This window comes from Oncorhynchus mykiss, chromosome 19, assembly GCF_057628025.1.
Source record: "Oncorhynchus mykiss isolate SJ-2025 chromosome 19, ASM5762802v1, whole genome shotgun sequence".
Taxonomy (NCBI): domain Eukaryota; kingdom Metazoa; phylum Chordata; class Actinopteri; order Salmoniformes; family Salmonidae; genus Oncorhynchus; species Oncorhynchus mykiss.
The window spans coordinates 71403636-71427437 of record NC_143040.1 but is presented as its reverse complement, the minus strand read 5'-3'; the positions used below and the strand labels follow the sequence as shown (position 1 = coordinate 71427437).

Here is a 23802-nt window from a genome sequence, read left to right as displayed (position 1 = left end):
TGATGAGTGCAGAGGGTCTCAGTAGCCGGCTACATCTGATGAGTGCAGAGGGTCTCAGTAGCCGGCTACATCTGATGAGTGCAGAGGGCTATAACAGGAGCCACTGTCATTAGGGGAGTATTCATTAGTGCACACTGTAGCAAAAAAGTTTCACAATGGAGAATGTTTTGTTATGAAAACAAAAGTTCCTGTTGGACAAATTAAGGTAGGTCCCTCTCCGTTCCGTTTGTTTCTATTTAGTTCCTAGTGAAGACACCCCAGGACTAGGGCTGTCTAGGCTTAATAAAGTCATTTCATTTGAGGATCCAGATCCATCCTTCTTCCAGCCTTACAAGATAAGTAATCTCTTCTGTGTTGTCATCCTCTACCACCCTCCATCCTCCCTTCTCCACCAGCCATTTCAGGGCCTTTGGTTACGAAGTCATCTTAACAAAGAGTTATCTAGCTAATTTGTGCCTGGCAAAGTGTTTGAAACGATCCATCTTCGCCACATTAAAAAAAAAAGAGAGGGAGGGGGCCGAAAAGTTGAGCACTCGCTTTTTAGGAGTTAATGAGTTAATTTATCAAATTATTATTTCGTTAGGTTTCTGCTCGTTTTTAAAAAAAACAGCAGGTTTTTTTTCTTAAAATTTTTTAAAGCTTGGTGAGAAAACAAAATGTCCCCTTGACAGCCTTGCCTCGGGAAGGTTTATAATATACATATAGAAGAAAACAAACACACAGAAACGTATTAACATAAAACACAAGGGAAAGCTGGAGCTTAAATTAAGACATTGGGTCCCACATCCGTTTGTGCTGTCTTGCCAACTCCTAAGGTCATTGTCAAGCAAATCGTTGACAAGACAACACAAACAGACCTGGGACCAGGCTATGATGTGCGGGTGGGGCAGAGCAGACTGGGGGGGCGGGGCAGACTGGGGGGGCGGGGCAGTGCAGACTGGGTGGGCGGGGCAGTGCAGACTGGGGGGGCGGGGCAGTGCAGACTGGATGGGCGGGGCAGTGCAGACTGGGGGGGCAGTGCAAAGCCCGGGGCTGGGAGGTTAAAGGCTATTGGCACATGAGAGCGGGGGCGTCGTCCTCAGTTCCAGATGAGTGTCTATGGTAACGGTCGCTACTGTGGCAACGGTCGCTACTGTGGCAACGGTCGCTACTGTGGCAACGGTCTCTATGGATACTAGTTCTAGTTGCTGCCTGTGGGGCCTGCTAGTAAGGCCCTTTAGTGTGTCCAAAGATCCCGATGGGGAAATGTTTGACGTGTGACGACCACTGTGCCGCCAACTGGAAAAACTTAACGTCGTTCCACTCCACGCCGTCAATCAGCACTGGAAGAAAAGAGAGAATAAAAAAATTTAAATAAAAACTTCACTTGTTGTTCTTCACTTGTAGTTCTTCATAATTCATGTAATACCAGGCTCACTAATACAAGGGGCCAAATGTGGCCCGTGGGCCGCCAGTTGTAGACCCTTACTCTATGATGGGTGAAAAGAGGACACAACATGGAGGTAGGAGGGCAGCAAAATTACAGTAACTTTCCCCAAATTTCCTGCTTATTCCCTCCTGACATCCAACCAGGATTTCTGGAAAACCTGGGAAAGTGACCAGAATTTTGCAACTTTAGGAGGTAGGAAGCAGTCTTAGGAGGGAGTCTTAGGAAGGAGTCTTAGGAAGCAGTCTTAGGAGGGAGTCTTAGGAAGGAGTCTTAGGAAGGAGTCTTAGGAGGGAGTCTTAGGAAGGAGTCTTAGGAGGTAGTCTTAGGAAGGAGTCTTAGGAAGGAGTCTTAGGAAGGAGTCTTAGGAGGGAGTCTTAGGAAGGAGTCTTAGGAAGGAGTCTTAGGAAGGAGTCTTAGGAAGGAGTCTTAGGAAGGAGTCTTAGGAGGGAGTCTTAGGAGGGAGTCTTAGGAGGGAGTCTTAGGAAGGAGTCTTAGGAAGGAGTCTTAGGAAGGAGTCTTAGGAAGGAGTCTTAGGAAGGAGTCTTAGGAAGGAGTCTTAGGAAGGAGTCTTAGGAGGGAGTCTTAGGAGGGAGTCTTAGGAGGGAGTCTTAGGAGGGAGTCTTAGGAGGGAGTCTTAGGAGGGAGTCTTAGGAAGGAGTCTTAGGAGGGAGTCTTAGGAAGGAGTCTTAGGAAGGAGTCTTAGGAAGGAGTCTTAGGAGGGAGTCTTAGGAAGGAGTCTTAGGAAGGAGTCTTAGGAAGGAGTCTTAGGAAGGAGTCTTAGGAAGGAGTCTTAGGAGGGAGTCTTAGGAGGGAGTCTTAGGAGGGAGTCTTAGGAAGGAGTCTTAGGAGGTAGGAAGGAGTCTTAGGAAGGAGTCTTACCCCTCAGCATGGTCTGCTGGTGCTTGGCAGTGCAGATTAGTCGACTGATGCCATCGATCACCTGGCTCTTAGACTCCACATCCTTGTCTTTAGTCTTCTTTGGCAGGAACATGACTGGAAAGAGGGAACGGAAAGAGTCAGACGTAAAAGTTAATAACGTCAGATTCCGAACTTGAAATGCGAACGCTAATCATGACGATCAACTATCGTCTTTATTTTGTTTTGAGCGAAAACTCAAGTTGTAGTTGCAGTGTTTATTGTTGTTGTTGCAGTGTTTATTGTTGTTGTTGCAGTGTTTATTGCTGTTGTTGCAGTGTTTATTGTTGTTGTTGCCGTGTTTATTGTTGTTGTTGCCGTGTTTATTGTTGCAGTGTTTATTGTTGTTGTTGCAGTGTTTATTGTTGTTGTTGCAGTGTTAATTGCTGTTGTTGCAGTGTTTATTGTTGTTGTTGCAGTGTTTATCGCTGTTGTTGCCGTGTTTATTGTTGTTGTTGCCGTGTTTATTGTTGTTGTTGCATTGTTTATTGTTGTTGTTGCAGTGTTTGTTGTTGCAGTTTTTATTGTTGTTGTTGCAGGGTTTATTGTTGTTGTTGCCGTGTTTATTGGTGTAGTTGCAGTGTTTATTGTTGTTGTTGCCGTGTTTATTGTTGTTGTTGCCGTGTTTATTGTTGTTATTGCATTGTTTATTGTTGTTGTTGCAGGGTTTATTGTTGTAGTTGCAGTGTTGCAGTGTTTGTTGTTGTTGTTGCAGTGTTTGTTGTTGCAGTTTTTATTGTTGTTGTTGCAGTGTTTATTGTTGTTGTTGCCGTGTTTATTGGTGTAGTTGCAGTGTTTATTGTTGTTGTTGCCGTGTTTATTGTTGTTGTTGCATTGTTTATTGTTGTTGTTGCAGGGTTTATTGTTGTAGTTGCAGTGTTGCAGTGTTTGTTGTTGTTGTTGCAGTGTTTGTTGTTGTTGTTGCAGTGTTTGTTGTTGTTGTTGCAGTGTTTATTGTTGTTGTTGCAGTGTTTGTTGTTGCAGTGTTTATTGTTGTTGTTGCAGGGTTTATTGTTGTAGTTGCAGTGTTGCAGTGTTTGTTGTTGTTGTTGCAGTGTTTGTTGTTGTTGTTGCAGTGTTTATTGTTGTTGTTGCAGTGTTTATTGCTGTTGTTGCAGTGTTTATTGTTGTTGTTGCAGTGTTTATTGTTGTTGTTGCAGTGTTTATTGTTGTTGTTGCAGTGTTTATTGTTGCTGTTGCAGTGTTTATTGTTGTTGTTGCAGTGTTTATTGTTGTTGTTGCAGTGTTTATTGTTGTTGTTGCAGTGTTTATTGTTGTTGTTGCAGTGTTTATTGTTGTTGTTGCAGTGTTTATTGTTGTTGTAGTTGCAGTGTTTATTGTTGTTGTTGCTGTGTTTATTATTGTTGTTGCCGTGTTTATTATTGTTGTTGCCGTGTTTATTGTTGTTGTTGCCGTGTTTATTGTTGTTGTTGCAGTGTTTATTGTTGTTGTTGCAGTGTTTATTGTTGTTGTTGCAGTGTTTATTGTTGTTGTTGCAGTGTTTATTGTTGTTGTTGCAGTGTTTATTGTTGTTGTTGCAGTGTTTATTGTTGTTGTAGTTGCAGTGTTTATTGTTGTTGTTGCTGTGTTTATTATTGTTGTTGCCGTGTTTATTATTGTTGTTGCCGTGTTTATTGTTGTTGTTGCCGTGTTTATTGTTGTTGTTGCAGTGTTTATTGTTGTTGTTGCAGTGTTTATTGTTGTTGTTGCAGTGTTTATTGTTGTTGTTGCAGTGTTTATTGTTGTTGTTGCAGTGTTTATTGTTGTTGTTGCAGTGTTTATTGTTGTTGTAGTTGCAGTGTTTATTGTTGTTGTTGCTGTGTTTATTATTGTTGTTGCCGTGTTTATTATTGTTGTTGCCGTGTTTATTGTTGTTGTTGCCGTGTTTATTGTTGTTGTTGCAGTGTTTATTGTTGTTGTTGCAGTGTTTATTGTTGTTGTTGCAGTGTTTATTGTTGTTGTTGCAGTGTTTATTGTTGTTGCCGTGTTTGTTGTTGTTGCCGTGTTTATTGTTGCTGTTGCAGTGTTTGTTGTTGTAGTTGCAGTGTTTATTGTTGTTGTTGCAGTGTTTATTGTTGTTGTTGCAGTGTTTATTGTTGTTGTTGCAGTGTTTATTGTTGTTGTTGTTGTTGCAGTGTTTATTGTTGTTGTTGCAGTGTTTATTGTTGTTGTTGCAGTGTTTATTGTTGTTGTTGCAGTGTTTATTGTTGTTGTTGCATTGTTTATTGTTGTTGTTGCAGGGTTTATTGTTGTAGTTGCAGTGTTTATTGTTGTTGTTGCAGTGTTTGTTGTTGTTGTTGCAGTGTTTGTTGTTGTTGTTGCAGTGTTTGTTGTTGTTGTTGCAGTGTTTGTTGTTGTTGTTGCAGTGTTTATTGTTGTTGTTGCAGTGTTTGTTGTTGCAGTGTTTATTGTTGTTGTTGCAGTGTTTGTTGTTGTTGTTGCAGTGTTTATTGTTGTTGTTGCAGTGTTTGTTGTTGCAGTGTTTATTGTTGCTGTTGCAGTGTTTATTGTTGTTGTAGTTGCAGTGTTTATTGTTGTTGTTGCTGTGTTTATTATTGTTGTTGCCGTGTTTATTATTGTTGTTGCCGTGTTTATTGTTGTTGTTGCCGTGTTTATTGTTGTTGTTGCAGTGTTTATTGTTGTTGTTGCAGTGTTTATTGTTGTTGTTGCAGTGTTTATTGTTGTTGTTGCAGTGTTTATTGTTGTTGCCGTGTTTATTGTTGTTGTTGCCGTGTTTATTGTTGCTGTTGCAGTGTTTGTTGTTGTAGTTGCAGTGTTTATTGTTGTAGTTGCAGTGTTTATTGTTGTTGTTGCAGTGTTTATTGTTGTTGTTGCAGTGTTTATTGTTGTTGTTGTTGTTGCAGTGTTTATTGTTGTTGTTGCAGTGTTTGTTGTTGCAGTGTTTATTGTTGTTGTTGCCGTGTTTATTGTTGTTGTTGCAGTGTTTATTGTTGTTGTTGCAGTGTTTATTGTTGTTGTTGCAGTGTTTGTTGTTGTTGTTGCAGTGTTTGTTGTTGTTGTTGCAGTGTTTGTTGTTGCAGTTGCAGTGTTTATTGTTGTTGTTGCAGTGTTTATTGTTGTTGTTGCAGTGTTTATTGTTGCAGTTGCAGTGTTTATTGCTGTTGTTGCAGTGTTTATTGTTGCAGTTGCAGTGTTTATTGTTGTTGTTGCAGTGTTTATTGTTGTTGTTGCAGTGTTTATTGTTGCAGTTGCAGTGGTTTGTTTGACAAAAACCAAATAATCCCTTCCCGTTCCTTGTCCACATACTTCTTTAAAAAGGTAGGAAATATATTGAAAGGAAACTAAAAGTAGACATTTTAACTAACTGTTTAAAAAGGTAGTGTTACCTACAATACGTTCCAGTGGCGGTTGGTGACGTGGAAGATGAGGGAGGCCAATTCGTTTTTTTTTTTAATATATTCTTTTAGAAGCGTGGCCTTCTATTACAACGTCATTCATATTCCATTCACCCAGCTCAATGTAACATCCATAGGTTTAGGCTACTACATGATAGTTGAATTTCCCCTATACCCATCATGAGGTTGCTACAACCCTAGCCTATGGATGAAAGTTTACAACGTAGGTGTACAGGTCGAGAATCTTGCCTGACATAGGATGCAATCAGTTGCAAACAAGAGTTTCTATTGGACAAATTCAGTTTATCCCCCGTTTTGCTTTTAAACAGAATCGGTGCGATGACTACACGCCTGATCAAGGCAATCCCACAGTTCACTTTTAATAGCAGCCACATCTCCTCTCACCTTCAGTGTACAACACAACAGCTTTCTGTGGCCAGGCCGCAAAACAAAAAAAAACAAATTTCCACGCCAAACCTTCATACCATAACCGCTAACCGCTACACAAAGCCTACATCGTTGTCACCATAGCAACTAGCGCGTCATAGTCAACATAGCTATCTACACGAACTAACCAGTTAATAAACCCACAACAATCGTGCAGTACAGTGTACAGCAAGTAGCCAGCTCGCTAACATAGCATCTCTGTCTGTCGGATAGCCATAGCCAGCTAGCTAACATATGCATCTCTGTCTGTTGGATAGCCATAGCCAGCTAGCTAACATAGCATCTCTGTCTGTCGGATAGCCATAGCCTGCTAGCTAACATAGCATCTCTGTCTGTCGGATAGCCATAGCCAGCTAGCTAACATATGCATCTCTGTCTGTCGGATAGCCATAGCCAGCTCGCTAACATAGCATCTCTGTCTGTCGGATAGCCATAGCCAGCTAGCTAACATAGCATCTCTGTCTGTCGGATAGCCATAGCCAGCTAGCTAACATAGCATCTCTGTCTATCGGATAGCCATAGCCAGCTAGTTAACATAGCATCTCTGTCTGTTGGATAGCCATAGCCAGCTAGCTAACATAGCATCTCTGTCTGTTGGATAGCCATAGCCAGCTAGCTAACATAGCATCTCTGTCTGTTTGAACCGGGTGTTTGACTAGGTAAGTGGAAAAAAAATACAACGAAATATAGCGAGCTCTGTCTTGCCTCTTCAATTAAAAAAATGTACCTTTTTAAAAAAAAAATTTTTACTGTGCAACTCATCTTTCTCTTTTTGAGTCAACTACTCACCAGACTGAAGCTACTCTAGACCTTCATTGCAAAACAGTGTGTTTTAATCAATTATTTGATGACGTGAATATAATTTAGTATTGTTCTATCTATAAAGGATAACTTTTTTAGTATTTCTCTATTTTTTTTAAAATTCACTGAGGAGGACGGTCCTCCACTTCCTCCTCCGAGGAGCCTCCATTGGTACGATCAGTACAAGCCCTTACCTTTCTTGTTCTTCTCCTTCATGACGACAGTCATGGACATGGCGGGCTGTGGCTGAGCCCCGGCCTGGGGGAGCCTGCTGACCTGCAGCGAGCGGAACGTACACTTCAGAGTGTTCTTAGAGGAGGACGAGTCCCTTTTCTCCACGTCTCTTTTCCTGTCAGCCGGGGAGGGAGCCACCCAGTAGTCCACCTGTAGTCCCATCAGCTCCCCCTGGGGAGAACTACAACACCCAGCAGACATCACACCACAGATGGAGGAAGAGAATAAGGAAAAAATTGATCGGTAGAAACAGACAATAAGATCATGTTAAATGTACAATATATGAAACCATCATTTGCCAATTTAGTAATTCATCTATTTTTTTTATATATTTTTACATTTTCTATTTAATTCTCTGGATGAACACGTACCCGTAGGAACTGAAGCTTGTGTTGACGGAGGGGGAGGAGGGAGGGGTGGGTGAGGCTTCCTTCAGGGCAGGGGACACCTGAGGAGGGGTGGAGGAGTGGAAAACCATCCCCATGGGGGATGCATCGTCAGAGTCACCTGATAATATAAAGTGGGATAATATTTCAACACTCTGTATAGCACAGATTACGTATACAACTACAGAATCACATAGAAACTCATTCTCACTGATCACACGGTAGAACATGCAATAACATGCATGTACATTGTCCACGACTAATGTCTCACCTGATGTTGCAGATGACGGCTCCACGATGCCAACTTTCACCATCTGGGGAAAGAGGTTTCAAGTTATTTTTGGTCAAATTCCAGGATAAAGAAAATGTATCTGTCTACGTTAAGAGAGAGATACCTACTCCGATAAACAGATCTGTCTACATTAAGAGAGAGATACCTACTCCGATAAACAGATCCGTCTACACTAAGAAAGAGATACCTACTCCGATAAACAGATCCGTCTTCACTGAGAGATACCTACTCCGATAAACAGATCTGTCTACACTAAGAGAAAGATACTTACTCCGATAAAGGGAATGAACTTCTGACACGAGTCCTCATCGGGGCTGTAGAGAGACCAGGGCAGAAGCCAAACATAGGGAAACAGGAAATAGAGTGAGCATGTGCAGAATAGAATAGATTCAGGATGGAAGGGTTTGTCCAGTATTGAGACTAGAGGCTTCAAGAATCCTATGATGGTTAGAATGATGACTCCTTGCTGTCCCCAGTCCACCTGACCGTGCTGCTGCTCCAGTTTCAACTGTTCTGCCTTATTATTATTCGACCATGCTGGTCATTTATGAACATTTGAACATCTTGGCCATGTTCTGTTATAATCTCCACCCGGCACAGCAAGAAGAGGACTGGCCACCCCACATAGCCTGGTTCCTCTCTAGGTTTCTTCCTAGGTTTTGGCCTTTCTAGTGAGTTTTTCCTAGCCACCGTGCTTCTACACCTGCATTGCTTGCTGTTTGGGGTTTTAGGCTGGGTTTCTGTACAGCACTTTGAGATATCAGCTGATGTACGAAGGGCTATATAAATACATTTGATTTGATTTGATTTAGAACTGTCATGTGCTCCACTCGAATAGAATAGTTGGTTTCTAACCAGGCAGTCAGTTGCCCCCAGGGTTGGTAAAGCATATTTTCATTATTATTATTCTTATTATTATTATTTATAAATCATCTTGTTTATTAATGTTTGTTGCTTGTTTCTACAGATCCCAGGAGAAAGATAGATCAGCTTGAACACATGACAGCCCCCGAGTGTTTCTAAACCAATGAAAATCTTTGTGCGGTTTGAAGGAAATGTAGTTTCAGAGCATGGTTGGGGTCAATTGCATTTCAATTCAGTCAAGTCAGGAAGTTAGCAGAGGTTACAAATTCCAATTGTACTCATGGATTGATTGAATTGAAATGGAATTGACCCCAACCTTGTTTGCGAGTCTGGGGGGGGGGGGGGGGATCATCATTTGAAAGAAGAGAGGGGACAACGTGTGTAAAGAAATGCCGGGTGAGTAGATGATCTAAAAACAACCCAGGGTTAACCACGTGATTCTCTTAGTTCCTTAAGAAATATATTATATACACAGTTTCGAGGGTCAACTTGCTAAAGTCATTTCAGAATTTATAAAAATATAAAACTTGGTGGTTAATGGCAACAAAATATAACCTTTATCATATTTTCATGGTCCTTTGAGACAGATTTAAGAAATTATATTTTTTAACTCTTCTATTTAACCTATAGTATGGTCTATACTAATACAACGGAACTGTATATACCTGTAGAGGTTCCTTGGGAACCCCAGGGAGGAGAGATTCTATTGGTTAATACCACTCTGACCAACCTTACTACACTAATGCCATGCCATTGGACAGAGCAAGTCACATGATAATTTGTCATCGCTAACTAGTACTACAGCTATTAGATCAACAGTCTCCTGAAGCAGGAACCATTTTAAAACGACGGATAAAAAAAGACCAATCATTTTGTTTGATTTATACTTATACACAAACAGGTTTTTGGTTTTGTAGTCTTTGAACGGCATGGCTTTAATTGGATTAAATCATTATCATTGTTGGGTGTGTAACTGATGTACACGTGTAGACAGACGGTTGTTGCTTCAAGTGTCTCCGAGCCTCGAGTTTCATCAAATCCTTTTTAAGGTCCAAAACAAATCCTGGAGAAACAAACAGTCTGACCCATTACCATTGATGATCATATTGTCTTTGTAATAGAAAAAGTAGAAACTAGCTACCTACCAGTTTGTCAGGTTCTGCTTTGGAACCCACTACTTAAAATTTGATCCGATCATATGCCCCGGTTGCCCTCTAGTACCCAACAACCCAACACCTGATTGGTGGCAGAGAAGCAGGGAGCAAGACATGCATGCTGCATAGCCAATCACTTGGCCTGCACCAAGCCATCCCATCATTCCTGCTGAAGCCAATCAGACACCACCACACCAAAAGGACACAGGAAGGTTTCAGGAAAAGGAAAGTCACAGTCCAGCAGGTCACAGCACCAGCTAGTAGGGTCGGGGTCAATTCCCAGTCAATTCCCAGTCAAATCCCATTCAATTCCCAGTCAATTCCCAGTCAAATCCCAGTCAATTCCCATTCAATTCCCAGTCAAATCCCATTCAATTCCCAGTCAAATCCCATTCAATTCCCAGTCAATTCCCATTCAATTCCCAGTCAAATCCCATTCAATTCCCAGTCAAATCCTATTAAATTCCCAGTCAAATCCCATTCAATTCCCAGTCAAATCCCATTCAATTCCCAGTCAATTCCCATTCAATTCCCAGTCAAATCCCATTCAATTCCCAGTCAAATCCCATTCAAATCCCATTCAATTCCCAGTCAATTCCCAGTCAAATCCCATTCAATTCCCAGTCAAATCCCATTCAATTCCCAGTCAAATCCCATTCAATTCCCAGTCAAATCCCAGTCAAATCCCAGTCAGATCCCATTCAATTCCCAGTCAAATCCCATTCAATTCCCAGTCAACTCCCATTCAATTCCCAGTCAAATCTCATTCAATTCCCATTCAATTCACAGTCAATTCCCAGTCAATTCATGTAGTACACTAAAATGACAATTTCTTCAATGCTTTTCAACAAGGAAAGTTTTGAATTGGAATTGTGTTAACTTTCTGAATTGACTGGAATAGAAATGGAATTGACCCCAACCCTGCCAGCTAGGCTAGGGAATCCACCACCCACTTCTTCCCACCCCCTCATAGGGCTCTGGTCAAATGTAGCACACTATATAGGAAATAGGGTACCATTTGGGACGCACACCAGACGTATGGCCAATGTACATGCATTAATGTTCCATCAGACCATATTAGAACAAAGGACAATCAATCTAGCAGGAAGCTTGATTACATCACACACAGGGAGATAATGGAATGGTAGGAAACAGAAAGAAGGGAGGAAGAGAGGGAGTAGAGGAGAAAGAGAAGGAAGAGGGGAGGAGGAGGGGAGGAAGGGGGGAGAGGGGAGGAAGAGGGGGGGGAAGAGGGGTGGAGGAAGAGGAGGAGAAAAGGAAAAGGAGAGAGGAGGGGAGGAAGAGAAGGAAAATGAGAAAGAGGGGAGGAAGAGGAGGAGAAAAGGAAAAGGAGAGAGGAGGGGAGGAAGAGAAGGAAAATGAGAAAGAGGAGGGGAGGAAGAGGAGGGGAGGAAGAGAAGGAAAAGGAGAAAGAGGAGGACGAGGAGGAAGAGAAGGAAAAGGAGAAAGAGAAGGACGAGGAGGAAGAGAAGGAAGAGGAGACAGAGAAGGACGAGGAGGAAGAGAAGGAAGAGGAGACAGAGAAGGAAAATGAGAAAGAGGAGGGGAGGAAGAGAAGGAAGGGATCCAGAGAACAGCAGCTGTGACAACCCGACACTTTATCAGTAAACTTCTCATAAATTCCTTTTTTTCATTTTATAGTTAATTTGTCAGGGACCATGCACAACAAATAATGTACCATATTTAGCTACATCACTTGTTAGTCATGTGTGGCTTAACTTGATAGACAATGAAGCATGCCACGTCAGGATCGTTGTCGGTTCGAATCCCGCAGGGGCCACCCATATGAAAATGCACACAGTACCAAATGTCGCTTTGTATAACAACGTTGGCTAAATGTCATATATTATTATGATCATTTCGAGAGTAATGCTTGTAAGGATTGTGTGTTTGTTAGCAGCTGGCTGTTAAAGTGTCAGGTTACAGATAGATACAGACTGCTGAGGAGAGGAGAGTGGATGGAGAGAGAGAGACAGACAGAGAGAGAGAGAGAGAAAGAGAGAGAGAAAGAGAGACAGAGAGAGAGACAGAGAGAGAGAGAGAGACAGAGAGAGAGAGACACAGAGAGAGAGAGAGAGAGAGAGAGAGAGAGAGAGAGAGACAGAGAAAGAGTGAGAGAGAGAGGGGGACTGAGCCACAAACAGACAGAGAGACAGACAGACAGAGAGAAAGAGAGAGACAGAGAGAGGGGGACTGAGAGACAGACAGACAGAGAGGGAGGGCAGGTGGATGAATCACTAGGAGAAGCAGACCACAATACCTTACTGCAAAATCAAAATGAAAGCTCTTTTTCCTTCAAAGATAGAAAAAGAACAAAGAAAACATAAAAAAAAAAGAACATGTTATTGACAAACACACAGTGATGGACAGAGACAATGGCATTGGTTAACAGGATTCTGCTCTCAACACACCAGCGTCTCTCTGAAAGTAACAGGCTCCCAGGTGGGGCTGGCTGCAATTCTAGTAACTTTACAAAATTACCACGTTTTTGAGAAATTCTGGTTGGAATCAGAGAAGGGATTAGGCAGGAAATCCGGAATCCTCCAACCAGGAATTCTGGAGAACTTGGGAACTCTGGTACTGACCTGTGTCAGCACCATTACCACACTACAACCCTACTCCAACGTGACCTATGTCAGTACCATAACCACACTACAACCCTACTTCAACGTGACCTGTGTCAGTACCATAACCACAGTACAACCCTACTCCAACGTGACCTATGTCAGTACTATAACCACACTACAACCCTACTCCAACGTGACCTGTGTCAGTACCATAACCACAGTACAACCCTACTCCAACGTGACCTATGTCAGTACCATAACCACAGTACAACCCTACTCCAACGTGACCTATGTCAGTACCATAACCACAGTACAACCCTACTCCAATGTGACCTATGTCAGTACTCTAACCACAGTACAACCCTACTCCAACGTGACCTATGTCAGTACCATAACCACAGTACAACCCTACTCCAACGTGACCTATGTCAGTACTATAACCACAGTACAAACCTACTCCAACATGACCTGTGTCAGTACTATAACCACAGTACAACCCTACTCCAACGTGACCTATGTCAGTACTATAACCACACTACAACCCTACTCCAACGTGACCTATGTCAGTACTATAACCACACTACAACCCTACTCCAACGTGACCTGTGTCAGTACCATAACCACAGTACAACCCTACTCCAACGTGACCTATGTCAGTACCATAACCACAGTACAACCCTACTCCAACGTGACCTATGTCAGTACTCTAACCACAGTACAACCCTACTCCAACATGACCTATGTCAGTACCATATCCACAGTACAACCCTACTCCAACGTGACCTGTGTCAGTACTATAACCACAGTACAACCCTACTACAACATGACCTATGTCAGTACTATAACCACAGTACAAACCTACTCCAACATGACCTGTGTCAGTACTATAACCACAGTACAACCCTACTCCAACGTGACCTATGTCAGTACTATAACCACACTACAACCCTACTCCAACGTGACCTATGTCAGTACTCTAACCACACTACAACCCTACTCCAACGTGACCTGTGTCAGTACCATAACCACAGTACAACCCTACTCCAACGTGACCTATGTCAGTACCATAACCACAGTACAACCCTACTCCAACGTGACCTATGTCAGTACTCTAACCACAGTACAACCCTACTCCAACATGACCTATGTCAGTACCATATCCACAGTACAACCCTACTCCAACGTGACCTGTGTCAGTACTATAACCACAGTACAACCCTACTACAACATGACCTGTGTCAGTACTCTAACCACAGTACAACCCTACTCCAACGTGACCTGTGTCAGTACTATAACCACAGTACAACCCTACTCCAACGTGACCTACGTCAGTACTATAACCACAGTACAACCCTACTCCAACGTGACCTACGTCAGTACCATAACCACAGTACAACCCTACTCCCACGTGACCTGTGTCAGTACCATAACCACAGTACAACCCTACTCCAACGTGACCTGTGTCAGTACCATAACCACACTACAACCCTACTCCCACATGACCTGTGTCAGTACCATAACCACAGTACAACCCTACTCCAACGTGACCTGTGTCAGTACCATAACCACACTACAACCCTACTCCCACATGACCTGTGTCAGTACCATAACCACAGTACAACCCTACTCCAACGTGACCTGTGTCAGTACCATAACCACAGTACAACCCTACTCCAACGTGACCTGTGTCAGTACCATAACCACAGTACAACCCTACTCCAACGTGACCTGTGTCAGTACCATAACCACAGTACAACCCTACTCCAACGTGACCTGTGTCAGTACCATAACTGATGTATAATCATCATCATATCCTAATAATCACGTCCCCAGGAATCCTATTGGCTGTTCATTAAGCAGCTGTTAATAGACGCACATAAAAGGACTATACGTTCCTCATGCTAAATAATTACCGTACACATCTCATTATAATCTGGCAGCGATGATTTAATTTGAAACTTGTATTCAACAATGTGCGTTTATGGCCTCCCGGGTGGGGCAGTGTTTAAGGGCGCTGTACTGCAGCGCCAGCTGTGCCATCAGAGACTCTGGGTTTGCGCCCAGGCTCTGTCGTAACTGGCCGCGACCGGGAGGTCCGTGGGGCGACGCACAATTGGCCTAGCGTCGTCCGGGTTAGGGAGGGGTTGGCCGGTAGGGATATCCTTGTCTCATCGTGCACCAGTCACTCCTGTGCGCGCTAACAAAGGTTGCCAGGTGCACGGTGTTTTCTCCGACACATTGGTGCGGCTGGCTTCCGGGTTGGATGCGCACTGTGTTAAGAAGCAGTGCGGCTTGGTTGGGTTGTGTTTCGGAGGACGCATGACTTTCAACCTTTGTCTCTCCCGAGCCCGTACGGGAGTTGTAGCGATGAGACAAGATAGTAGCTACTAACAATTGGATACCACGAAATTGGGGAGAAAAAGGGGTAAAATTAAAATGTTAAAAAAAATTACAATGTGCGTTTATAAAGGAGGTGAATATTTAACTCGAGTTTAGTAATTAGTCATTTAATCATTTGTATTATTTTTTTAATTCTCTGAGTGGGAGCAGAATTCATGGTTATTCAGTGAAGGCAAATGTCATCCAGGTGCACTATATCGGGCCATCCGTCAGTGAGCTGAAGCTGAAGAACAGCTGGGTCGTGAAGCAAGACAAGGATGCAATTCTACATCAGAATGGCTGAAAAGGAGCCCACATAACACTCTGGATTTGGCCTGGTCAAAATACCAGACTTAAACCCGATGGTGATGTTTTACCAGGACTGGAAACGAGTAGTTCATTCTTGAAAACCCACAAACGTTGCTGAGTTTTAAAGCAGTTCTGTATGGAAGAGTGGGCCACAATTCCTCCACAGTGACGTGAGAGGCTGATCAACAACTACAGGAAGTGTTTGGTTGGTCAACAACTACAGGAAGTGAGAGGCTGATCAACAACTACAGGAAGTGTTTGGTGGGTCAACAACTACAGGAAGTGTTTGGTGGGTCAACAACTACAGGAAGTGTTTGGTGGGTCAACAACTACAGGAAGTGTTTGGTGGGTCAACAACTACAGGAAGTGTTTGGTGGGTCAACAACTACAGGAAGTGTTTGGTGGGTCAACAACTACAGGAAGTGTTTGGTGGGTCAACAACTACAGGAAGTGTTTGGTTGGTCAACAACTACAGGAAGTGTTTGGTTGGTCAACAACTACAGGAAGTGTTTGGTTGGTCAACAACTACAGGAAGTGTTTGGTGGGTCAACAACTACAGGAAGTGTTTGGTTGGTCAACAACTACAGGAAGTGTTTGGTGGGTCAACAACTACAGGAAGTGTTTGGTGGGTCAACAACTACAGGAAGTGTTTGGTGGGTCAACAACTACAGGAAGTGTTTGGTTGGTCAACAACTACAGGAAGTGTTTGGTTGGTCAACAACTACAGGAAGTGTTTGGTGGGTCAACAATTACAGGAAGTGTTTGGTGGGTCAACAACTACAGGAAGTGTTTGGATGGTCAACAACTACAGGAAGTGTTTGGTGGGTCAACAACTACAGGAAGTGTTTGGTGGGTCAACAACTACAGGAAGTGTTTGGTTGGTCAACAACTACAGGAAGTGTTTGGTTGGTCAACAACTACAGGAAGTGTTTGGTGGGTCAACAACTACAGGAAGTGTTTGGTTGGACAACAACTACAGGAAGTGTTTGGTTGGTCAACAACTACAGGAAGTGTTTGGTTGGTCAACAACTACAGGAAGTGTTTGGTGGGTCAACAACTACAGGAAGTGTTTGGTGGGTCAACAACTACAGGAAGTGTTTGGATGGTCAACAACTACAGGAAGTGTTTGGTGGGTCAACAACTACAGGAAGTGTTTGGTTGGTCAACAACTACAGGAAGTGTTTGGTGGGTCAACAACTACAGGAAGTGTTTGGATGGTCAACAACTACAGGAAGTGTTTGGATGGTCAACAACTACAGGAAGTGTTTGGTGGGTCAACAACTACAGGAAGTGTTTGGTTGGACAACAACTACAGGAAGTGTTTGGTTGGTCAACAACTACAGGAAGTGTTTGGTGGGTCAACAACTACAGGAAGTGTTTGGTTGGAGTCGTTGCAGCTAAAGGTTGGCACAACCAGTTATTGAGTGTAAGGGGACAATCACTCTTCCACACAGGGAAATCGGGCGTTGCATAACTTTGTTTATTAAATAAATTAAATAAGAATAGAAATGTGTTATTTGTTCACTCTGATTTTCTTTTATCTCATGTTAGGTTTTGGTTGAAGATCTGATAACGCCTCCCGAGTGGCGCAGAGGTCTAAGGCGTCTCTACAGATTCGGGTTCAATCCCGGGCTGTGTCGCAGCCGGCCGCGACCGGGAGACCCATGAGGCGGCGCACAATTGGCCCAGCGTCGTCCGGGTAACGGGGGAGGGTTTGGAAGGCCGGGATGATCTTGTCCCATCGCGCTCTAGCGACCTCCTGTGGCGGGCGGGGCGCAATTCACGCTGACACGGTCGCCAGTTGTACGGTGTTTCCTCTGGGTTAAGCAAGCAGTGTGTCAAGAAGCAGTGCGGCTTGGCAGGGTCGTGTTTCGGAGGACGCGTGGCACCTCTCCCGAGTCCGTACGGGAGTTGCAGCGACAGGACAAGACTGTATCTACCAATTAGATTTCATGAACTTGGGGAGAAAAAGTGGTAAAAATGAAAAATAAAAGATTTGACAACATTCAGTGTCAAAAACATGCAAAAATAGAGAAAATCAGGAAGGGGGCAAATACTTGTTCACAGCACTGCGCCTCTTTATAGTCCACACTGTTAAAGAAAAGTTTCAAATTCAATCACGTTGCCAGATTATGAGATGTGGTAACTTTTGCATTTAACAGCACATTACTTGTGCAATACGAAAATTCCGCCCATAAAGTGAGATAACTAAATGTGTGTGTGTGTGTGTGTGTGTGTATACACGTTGCCCTTACCTCTTCTGTTTGTATGTGAGCATGGCCTCAGCGATGGGGAGTTGGTGAGCTCCGTTGGCCCCGACCATATACTGGGTTACCCTGGAAACCACGTCTGGGCTCTCCTGCACTGTACACCACATGACAGGATTGGTTGATTTATTGATGGCATTTATTTATTGTCGTTCGAGAAGAAATTATTTCTACAGTTTACAGGACACATAAACACGAGGACTCTGGTACTCTTCTGTTTTCGCAATAGCTATGCCTGGTCTCAGATCTGTTGGTGTCAACTCATTTCTTCTGATCCCAGATCTGTTGGTGCCAACTCCTTGTTCAGGTCCCAGATCTGTTGGTGTCAACTCCTTGTTCTGATCCCAGATCTGTTGGTGATATCATATCAACTCCTTGTTCTGGTCCCAGATCTGTTGGTGTCAACTCCTTGTTCTGATCCCAGATCTGTTGGTGTCAACTCCTTGTTCAGGTCCCAGATCTGTTGGTGTCAACTCCTTGTTCTGATCCCAGATCTGTTGGTGATATCATATCAACTCCTTGTTCTGATCCCAGATCTGTTGGTGATATCATATCAACTCCTTGTTCTGATCCCAGATCTGTTGGTGTCAACGCCTTGTTCTGATCCCAGATCTGTTGGTGCCAACTCCTTGTTCTGATCCCAGATATGTTGGTGTCAACTCCTTGTTCTGATCCCAGATATGTTGGTGTCAACTCCTTGTTCTGGTCCTAGATCTGTTGGTGTCAACTCCTTGTTCCGATCCCAGATCTGTTGGTGATATCATATCAACTCCTTGTTCTGATCCCAGATCTGTTGGTGATATATCAACTCCTTGTTCTGATGCCAGATCTGTTGGTGATATATCATATCAACTCCTTGTTCTGATCCCAGATCTGTTGGTGATATATCAACTCCTTGTTCTGGTCCTAGATCTGTTGGTGATATATCAACTCCTTGTTCTGATCCCAGATCTGTTGGTGATATATCAACTCCTTGTTCTGATACCAGATCTGTTGGTTATATCATATCACCTCCTTGTTCTGGTCCTAGATCTGTTCTCATGATAGCACCAACAGATCTGGTAACCAGGCTAGCTATATACAGCGGCCTCGATACATCCGGTAGTACTGTAGGTGTGTGTGTGTGTGTGTGTCTGTGTGTGTGTCTCTCTGTGTGTGTGTGTGTCTGTGTGTGTGTAGTGTGTGTGTGTGTGTGTGTAGTGTGTGTGTGTGTGTGTGTCTGTGTGTCTGTGTGTCTCTGTGTGTGTGTGTGTGTCTGTGTGCGTGCGTGCGTGCGCGCGTGCGTGTGCGCGTGTGTGTGTGTGTGTGTGTGTAGTGTGTGTCGTACCCATGACTGGTGCTTCTGGCTTGTAAAACAGGTCCCTCCACGCAGTGTCCTGGAATAAACTGTTGTATCGATAGTCGATGGTACCCAGGTACTTGGAAACTGGGTGAGACCCTGAATAGAAAGAAAGAATAGACGACACATTATACACAATAAGAACCTTTAGAAAAACATGTATATAGAAATGTGTCATTTAAAACAATATACATTTATACAGTAACTTCCCAAAAACTGTAATGTCTGAATGAATTAAAACATTAATGAAAGGAAAGTATTTCAGACCCTCGTCCTTTTTTCCCCACATCAGCCTTATTCTAAAATGGATTACATCATTGTTTTCCCTCATCCTTCTACACACAATACCCCATAATAACAAAGTGAAAACAGGCTTTTTTTGAAATGTTTATTAAAATAAAATGTAAAAAAAACAAAAACAGAAATACCTTATTTACATAAGTATTCAAACCCAATTTAAATCCATTTTAGAATAAGGCTGTAACCTAACATTAATGTGGGGGGGAAATAAAGTCAAAGGGGTTCTGAATAACTTTATGAAAGGGCCCAAAAAAAACTCACCTAGTGGTATGATGAGGAACCTCATGTAGCCCAGCCAATCAGGGGTCTTGTAAGAGAGGTGGTCTACAAACAGCCTGAGGACTGCACCGAGGTAGTGTTGGGCCCCAGCCACAGCTATCTTTATGGGGATGGGTGTCTGGCTGTTACAGTTACAACTACGAGACACAACAGGAACACACAAGAGGATAATGACAATAAGACACAACAGGAACACACAAGAGGATAATGGCAATAAGACACAACAGGAACACACAAGAGGATAATGGCAATAAGACACAACAGGAACACACAAGAGGATAATGGCAATAAGACACAACAGGAACACACAAGAGGATAATGGCAATCAGACACAACAGGAACACACAAGAGGATAATGGCAATAAGACACAACAGGAACACACAAGAAGATAATGGCAATAAGACACAACAGGAACACACAAGAGGGTAATGGCAATAAGACACAACAGGAACACACAAGAGGATAATGGCAATAAGACACAACAGGAACACACAAGAGGATAATGGCAATAAGACACAACAGGAACACACAAGAGGGTAATGGCAATAAGACACAACAGGAACACACAAGAGGATAATGGCAATAAGACACAACAGAAACACACAAGAGGATAATGGCAATAAGACACAACAGGAACACACAAGAGGATAATGGCAATAAGACACAGCAGGAACACACAAGAGGATAATGGCAATAAGACACAACAGGAACACACAAGAAGATAATGGCAATAAGACACAAAAGGAACACACGAGAAGATAATGGCAATAAAACACAACAGGAACACACAAGAGGATAATGGCAATAAGACACAACAGGAACACACAAGAGGGTAATGGCAATAAGACACAACAGGAACACACAAGAGGATAATGGCAATAAGACACAACAGAAACACACAAGAGGATAATGGCAATAAGACACAACAGGAACACACAAGAGGATAATGGCAATAAGACACAACAGGAACACACAAGAGGATAATGGCAATAAGACACAACAGGAACACACAAGAGGATAATGGCAATAAGACACAACAGGAACACACAAGAAGATAATGGCAATAAGACACAACAGGAACACACGAGAAGATAATGGCAATAAAACACAACGGAAACACACAAGAAGATAATGGCAATAAAACACAACAGAAACACACAAGAAGATAATGGCAATAAGACACAACAGGAACACACAAGAGGATAATGCCAATCAGACACAACAGGAACACACAAGAGGATAATGGCAATAAGACACAACAGAAACACACAAGAGGATAATGGCAATAAGACACAACGGGAACACACGAGAAGATAATGGCAATAAAACACAACGGAAACACACAAGAGGATAATGGCAATAAGACTCATGTCCTGTTATTGTAGTATTGTTATTGTATAGCCCAAGCTGACTCCCCATATGTATTTTTTAATTAACCCGATACCTGCATTCGATGTATACAATAGACGTTAATTGAATACAGCTGCATCTGTACCTGGTTAATTTAGTTAACAGTACAGCTTTTTTCAGAAATCTGAATCCTAGTGTACTACAATGACTGTAGGGAAAGAGAGGGATGGGTGTGAGGCTTACAATCTCTGTATGCGTGAGACGATGGTGTTGAAGGCGGCCTGGATGTCTGCTGTAGTACAGGTACACACCACCGGGAGGTGCTGGTTCTGGAGAACACTTGACAGATACTGAGAGAAAAAAAAACAGACGGGGGGGGAATGATTTAAAAAAAATGTTTTTAATAGGATCCCTGTTAGTCGACGGCCAATGGTGAAAGCTTGTCTTACTGGGGTCCGACACATAACGAAGAAGACATTGACAGTTAAAATACTTTACAATTTATACACGTTTAAAAACATTGACGTGTAGTGTGTGCTGGCATCTTATCAGTTACGCATACATGTCAGCACATACACACAACATGTAGGTCACATAGAGGAGAGGTGTTGCCTTGAATTTGTTTTGGACCTGGGGACCGGGTTGGCAGGGTAGCCTAGTGGTTAGAGCGTTGGACTAGACTAGTAACCGAAAGGTTGCAAGATCGAATCCCCGAGCCGACAAGGTAAAAATCTGTCGTTCTGCCCCTGAACAAGGCAGTTAACCCACTGAAAATAAGAATTTGTTCTTAACTGACTTGCCTGGTGAAATAAAGGTTAAAATATATATTTTTTAAAAGACCCCCTTATGGCATGTCTGGTGGGGTAAGTGTCAGTGCTGTGTGTAAATTGCAAGCAATTTAGAATTTCCAACACATTGTTTCTTATAAAAAAAAGGAGAAGAGATGCAGTCAGCCTTTCCTCAACTCTTAGCCAAGAGAGACTGACATGTTTTGTATTAATATATGGTTGAATCATCAGCACACATGGACACACGTGCTTTGTTTAATACCAGTGGCAAAAATAGAAAAGAGTAGAGGGCCTAGAGAGCTGCCCTGCGGTACACCTCACTTTACATGTTTGACACACGTTTTCTCAACAACAGTTTATTCTCAATAATATCTTTGGTCAATAATATCAAAGGCTGCACTGAAATATAAAAGTACAACTCACACAATCTTATTATTATTATCAATTTCTTTCAACCAATCAGCAGTCATTTGTGTCAGTGCAGTACATATTGAGTGCCCTTCTCTATAAGCATGCTGTTGTTAATTTGTTTACAGAGAAAAAGCATTGTATTTGGTCAAACACCATTTTTTCCAACAGCTAAGAGCTGACAGCAAGCTGATAAGTCTGCGGTTAGAACCAGTTAAGGCCGCTTTACCACTCTTGGGTAGCAGAATGACTTTGGCTTCCCTCCAGGCCTGAGGACAAAGACTTTGCTCTAGGCTCAGATTAAAGATATGACAGATAGGAGTGGCTATAGTGTCAGCTACCATCCTCAGTAGCTTTCCATCTAAGTTGTCAATGCCAGGAGGTTTGTCATTATTGATCGATAACAATCATTTTTCCCACCTCTCCCATACTTTACAAAATTCAAAACTTTCATTATAGTTTTTTTTTTTATGCATGAGTACGATGGCTCACTGTTAGTGGTTGGCATTTTCTGCCTAAGTTTGCCCACTTTGCCAACAGAGTAATTATTGAAATAATTGCAACATCAAATGGTTTTGTGATGAATAAGCCATCTGATTGGATGAAAGATGTGCAGCCGGACTTAGCCACTCCTTTTGCCCCCATCTCTTTCAACCATACAGTTGTTCAATTCCTCATCAATCCATGGAGCCTTAAAAGTTCTAACAGTCAGTTTCTTAATTAACAGGTGAATGTTTATCAATAATTGGAAGGAGCAATTTCATTAATTCATCAAGTGCAGATTCTAGATGTTCCTTCATTAATCACATCAGACCAACAATGTTTTTAACATCATCCACATAAGAGTCACAGCTAAATCTTTTGTATGATCTCTTAAAACACTATTTTAGGCCCAGCTGTTGGAACTTTGGATTTCCTGGATAAAGCCACTATATTGTGATCACTTCATCCAATGGGTGATGTCCCCGACTAAAAAAAAACATATTTGTTGACCAAGAGTAATCTGTTCTTCGACCAATCATTTGGTCGAAATGTTTAAACGTGTATTTTTCCCATATTGACACATCGTATGTGTTTTAATCAACTATATTCACTGAGCTTGTCTGATGCTTTAAGCACACTGTTGGATTAAATCATTAAGACACACAAATGACAGGAGGGAGTCCGACCAGCAATTGATTTGATTGACGAGGACTGGCCACCCCTCATAGCCTGGTTCCTCTCTAGGTTTCTTCCTAGGTTCTGGCCTTTCTAGGGAGTTTTTCCTAGCCACCGTGCTTCTACGCCTGCATTGCTTGTACAGCACTTTGAGATATCAGCTGATGTAAGAAGGGCTTTATAAATAAATTTGATTTGAGTCCCAGCAACTGATGCTAACCACGTCACGGGATCTAAACTCAAAATGTAGATAGCTAGTAACCAAACTTCTTCAATAGACTTTCCAAAACAACAAACCGAGCTCTCCCTCGTTCCCCATTCAACAGGAAGTAACGAAGACACCCTGAAGGCATTGTTTGCAGGCAAGTCGAACAGTTTGAGAAAGGGAAAATAAAAAAAGAAATGGACAGAGAAAAATATGTGGGAAATGTGAGAATACGAGGGTGCGAAGAGAAGTTTAGTAATTCATAATTCTATCTATTGTTTTTCCTTCTGGTCGTCATGGAGACAGACCAGAGAGGGGTTACTAACCTGTCACTTCCTGTATATCCCTTTCTGTCTCTTACCTGGCCCTGCCAATCAGATGTGTTGATGAGGATGATGCTGTCAGGTAGATGGTGGTCAGACACCAGGATGTGGTTCAGCTGGTCATACACAGTCTTCCTGGGGATCTGTGGAGGGGGAATACACTTATAGAATAGATAGAAAATAATAAAAATTGTTATTGTGCATCGAAATAGAAATTCATCACACACAGC

The 23802-nt window shown here is 42.6% G+C and overlaps 1 protein-coding gene across 11 annotated transcripts in view; it reads right to left on the bottom strand.

Annotated features, from left to right (window-relative positions):
* Positions 1–673: 673 nt before the first annotated feature.
* The window catches only part of pacs2 (phosphofurin acidic cluster sorting protein 2), a 114211-nt gene continuing 91082 nt past the window's right edge, over positions 674–23802 (bottom strand). For 4 of the 11 annotated variants that reach the window (XM_090211667.1, XM_090211668.1, XM_090211669.1 and 1 more), the window contains exons 14-25: positions 23611–23715; positions 20934–21040; positions 19322–19476; positions 18749–18859; positions 17410–17518; positions 12160–12192; positions 8132–8174; positions 7840–7882; positions 7554–7689; positions 7143–7363; positions 2309–2422; positions 674–1322 (exon numbers count right to left, since the gene is read on the bottom strand). In XM_090211667.1, coding sequence (XP_090067793.1) covers positions 1204–1322; positions 2309–2422; positions 7143–7363; positions 7554–7689; positions 7840–7882; positions 8132–8174; positions 12160–12192; positions 17410–17518; positions 18749–18859; positions 19322–19476; positions 20934–21040; positions 23611–23715 — 1296 coding nt within the window. In that variant the 3' untranslated portion in view covers positions 674–1203. Of the gene's footprint in view, positions 1323–2308; positions 2423–7142; positions 7364–7553; positions 7690–7839; positions 7883–8131; positions 8175–12159; positions 12193–17409; positions 17519–18748; positions 18860–19321; positions 19477–20933; positions 21041–23610; positions 23734–23802 lie in introns of all 11 variants that reach the window. The other 7 variants (XM_090211674.1, XM_090211675.1, XM_090211676.1 and 4 more) reach the window with 2 other exon arrangements.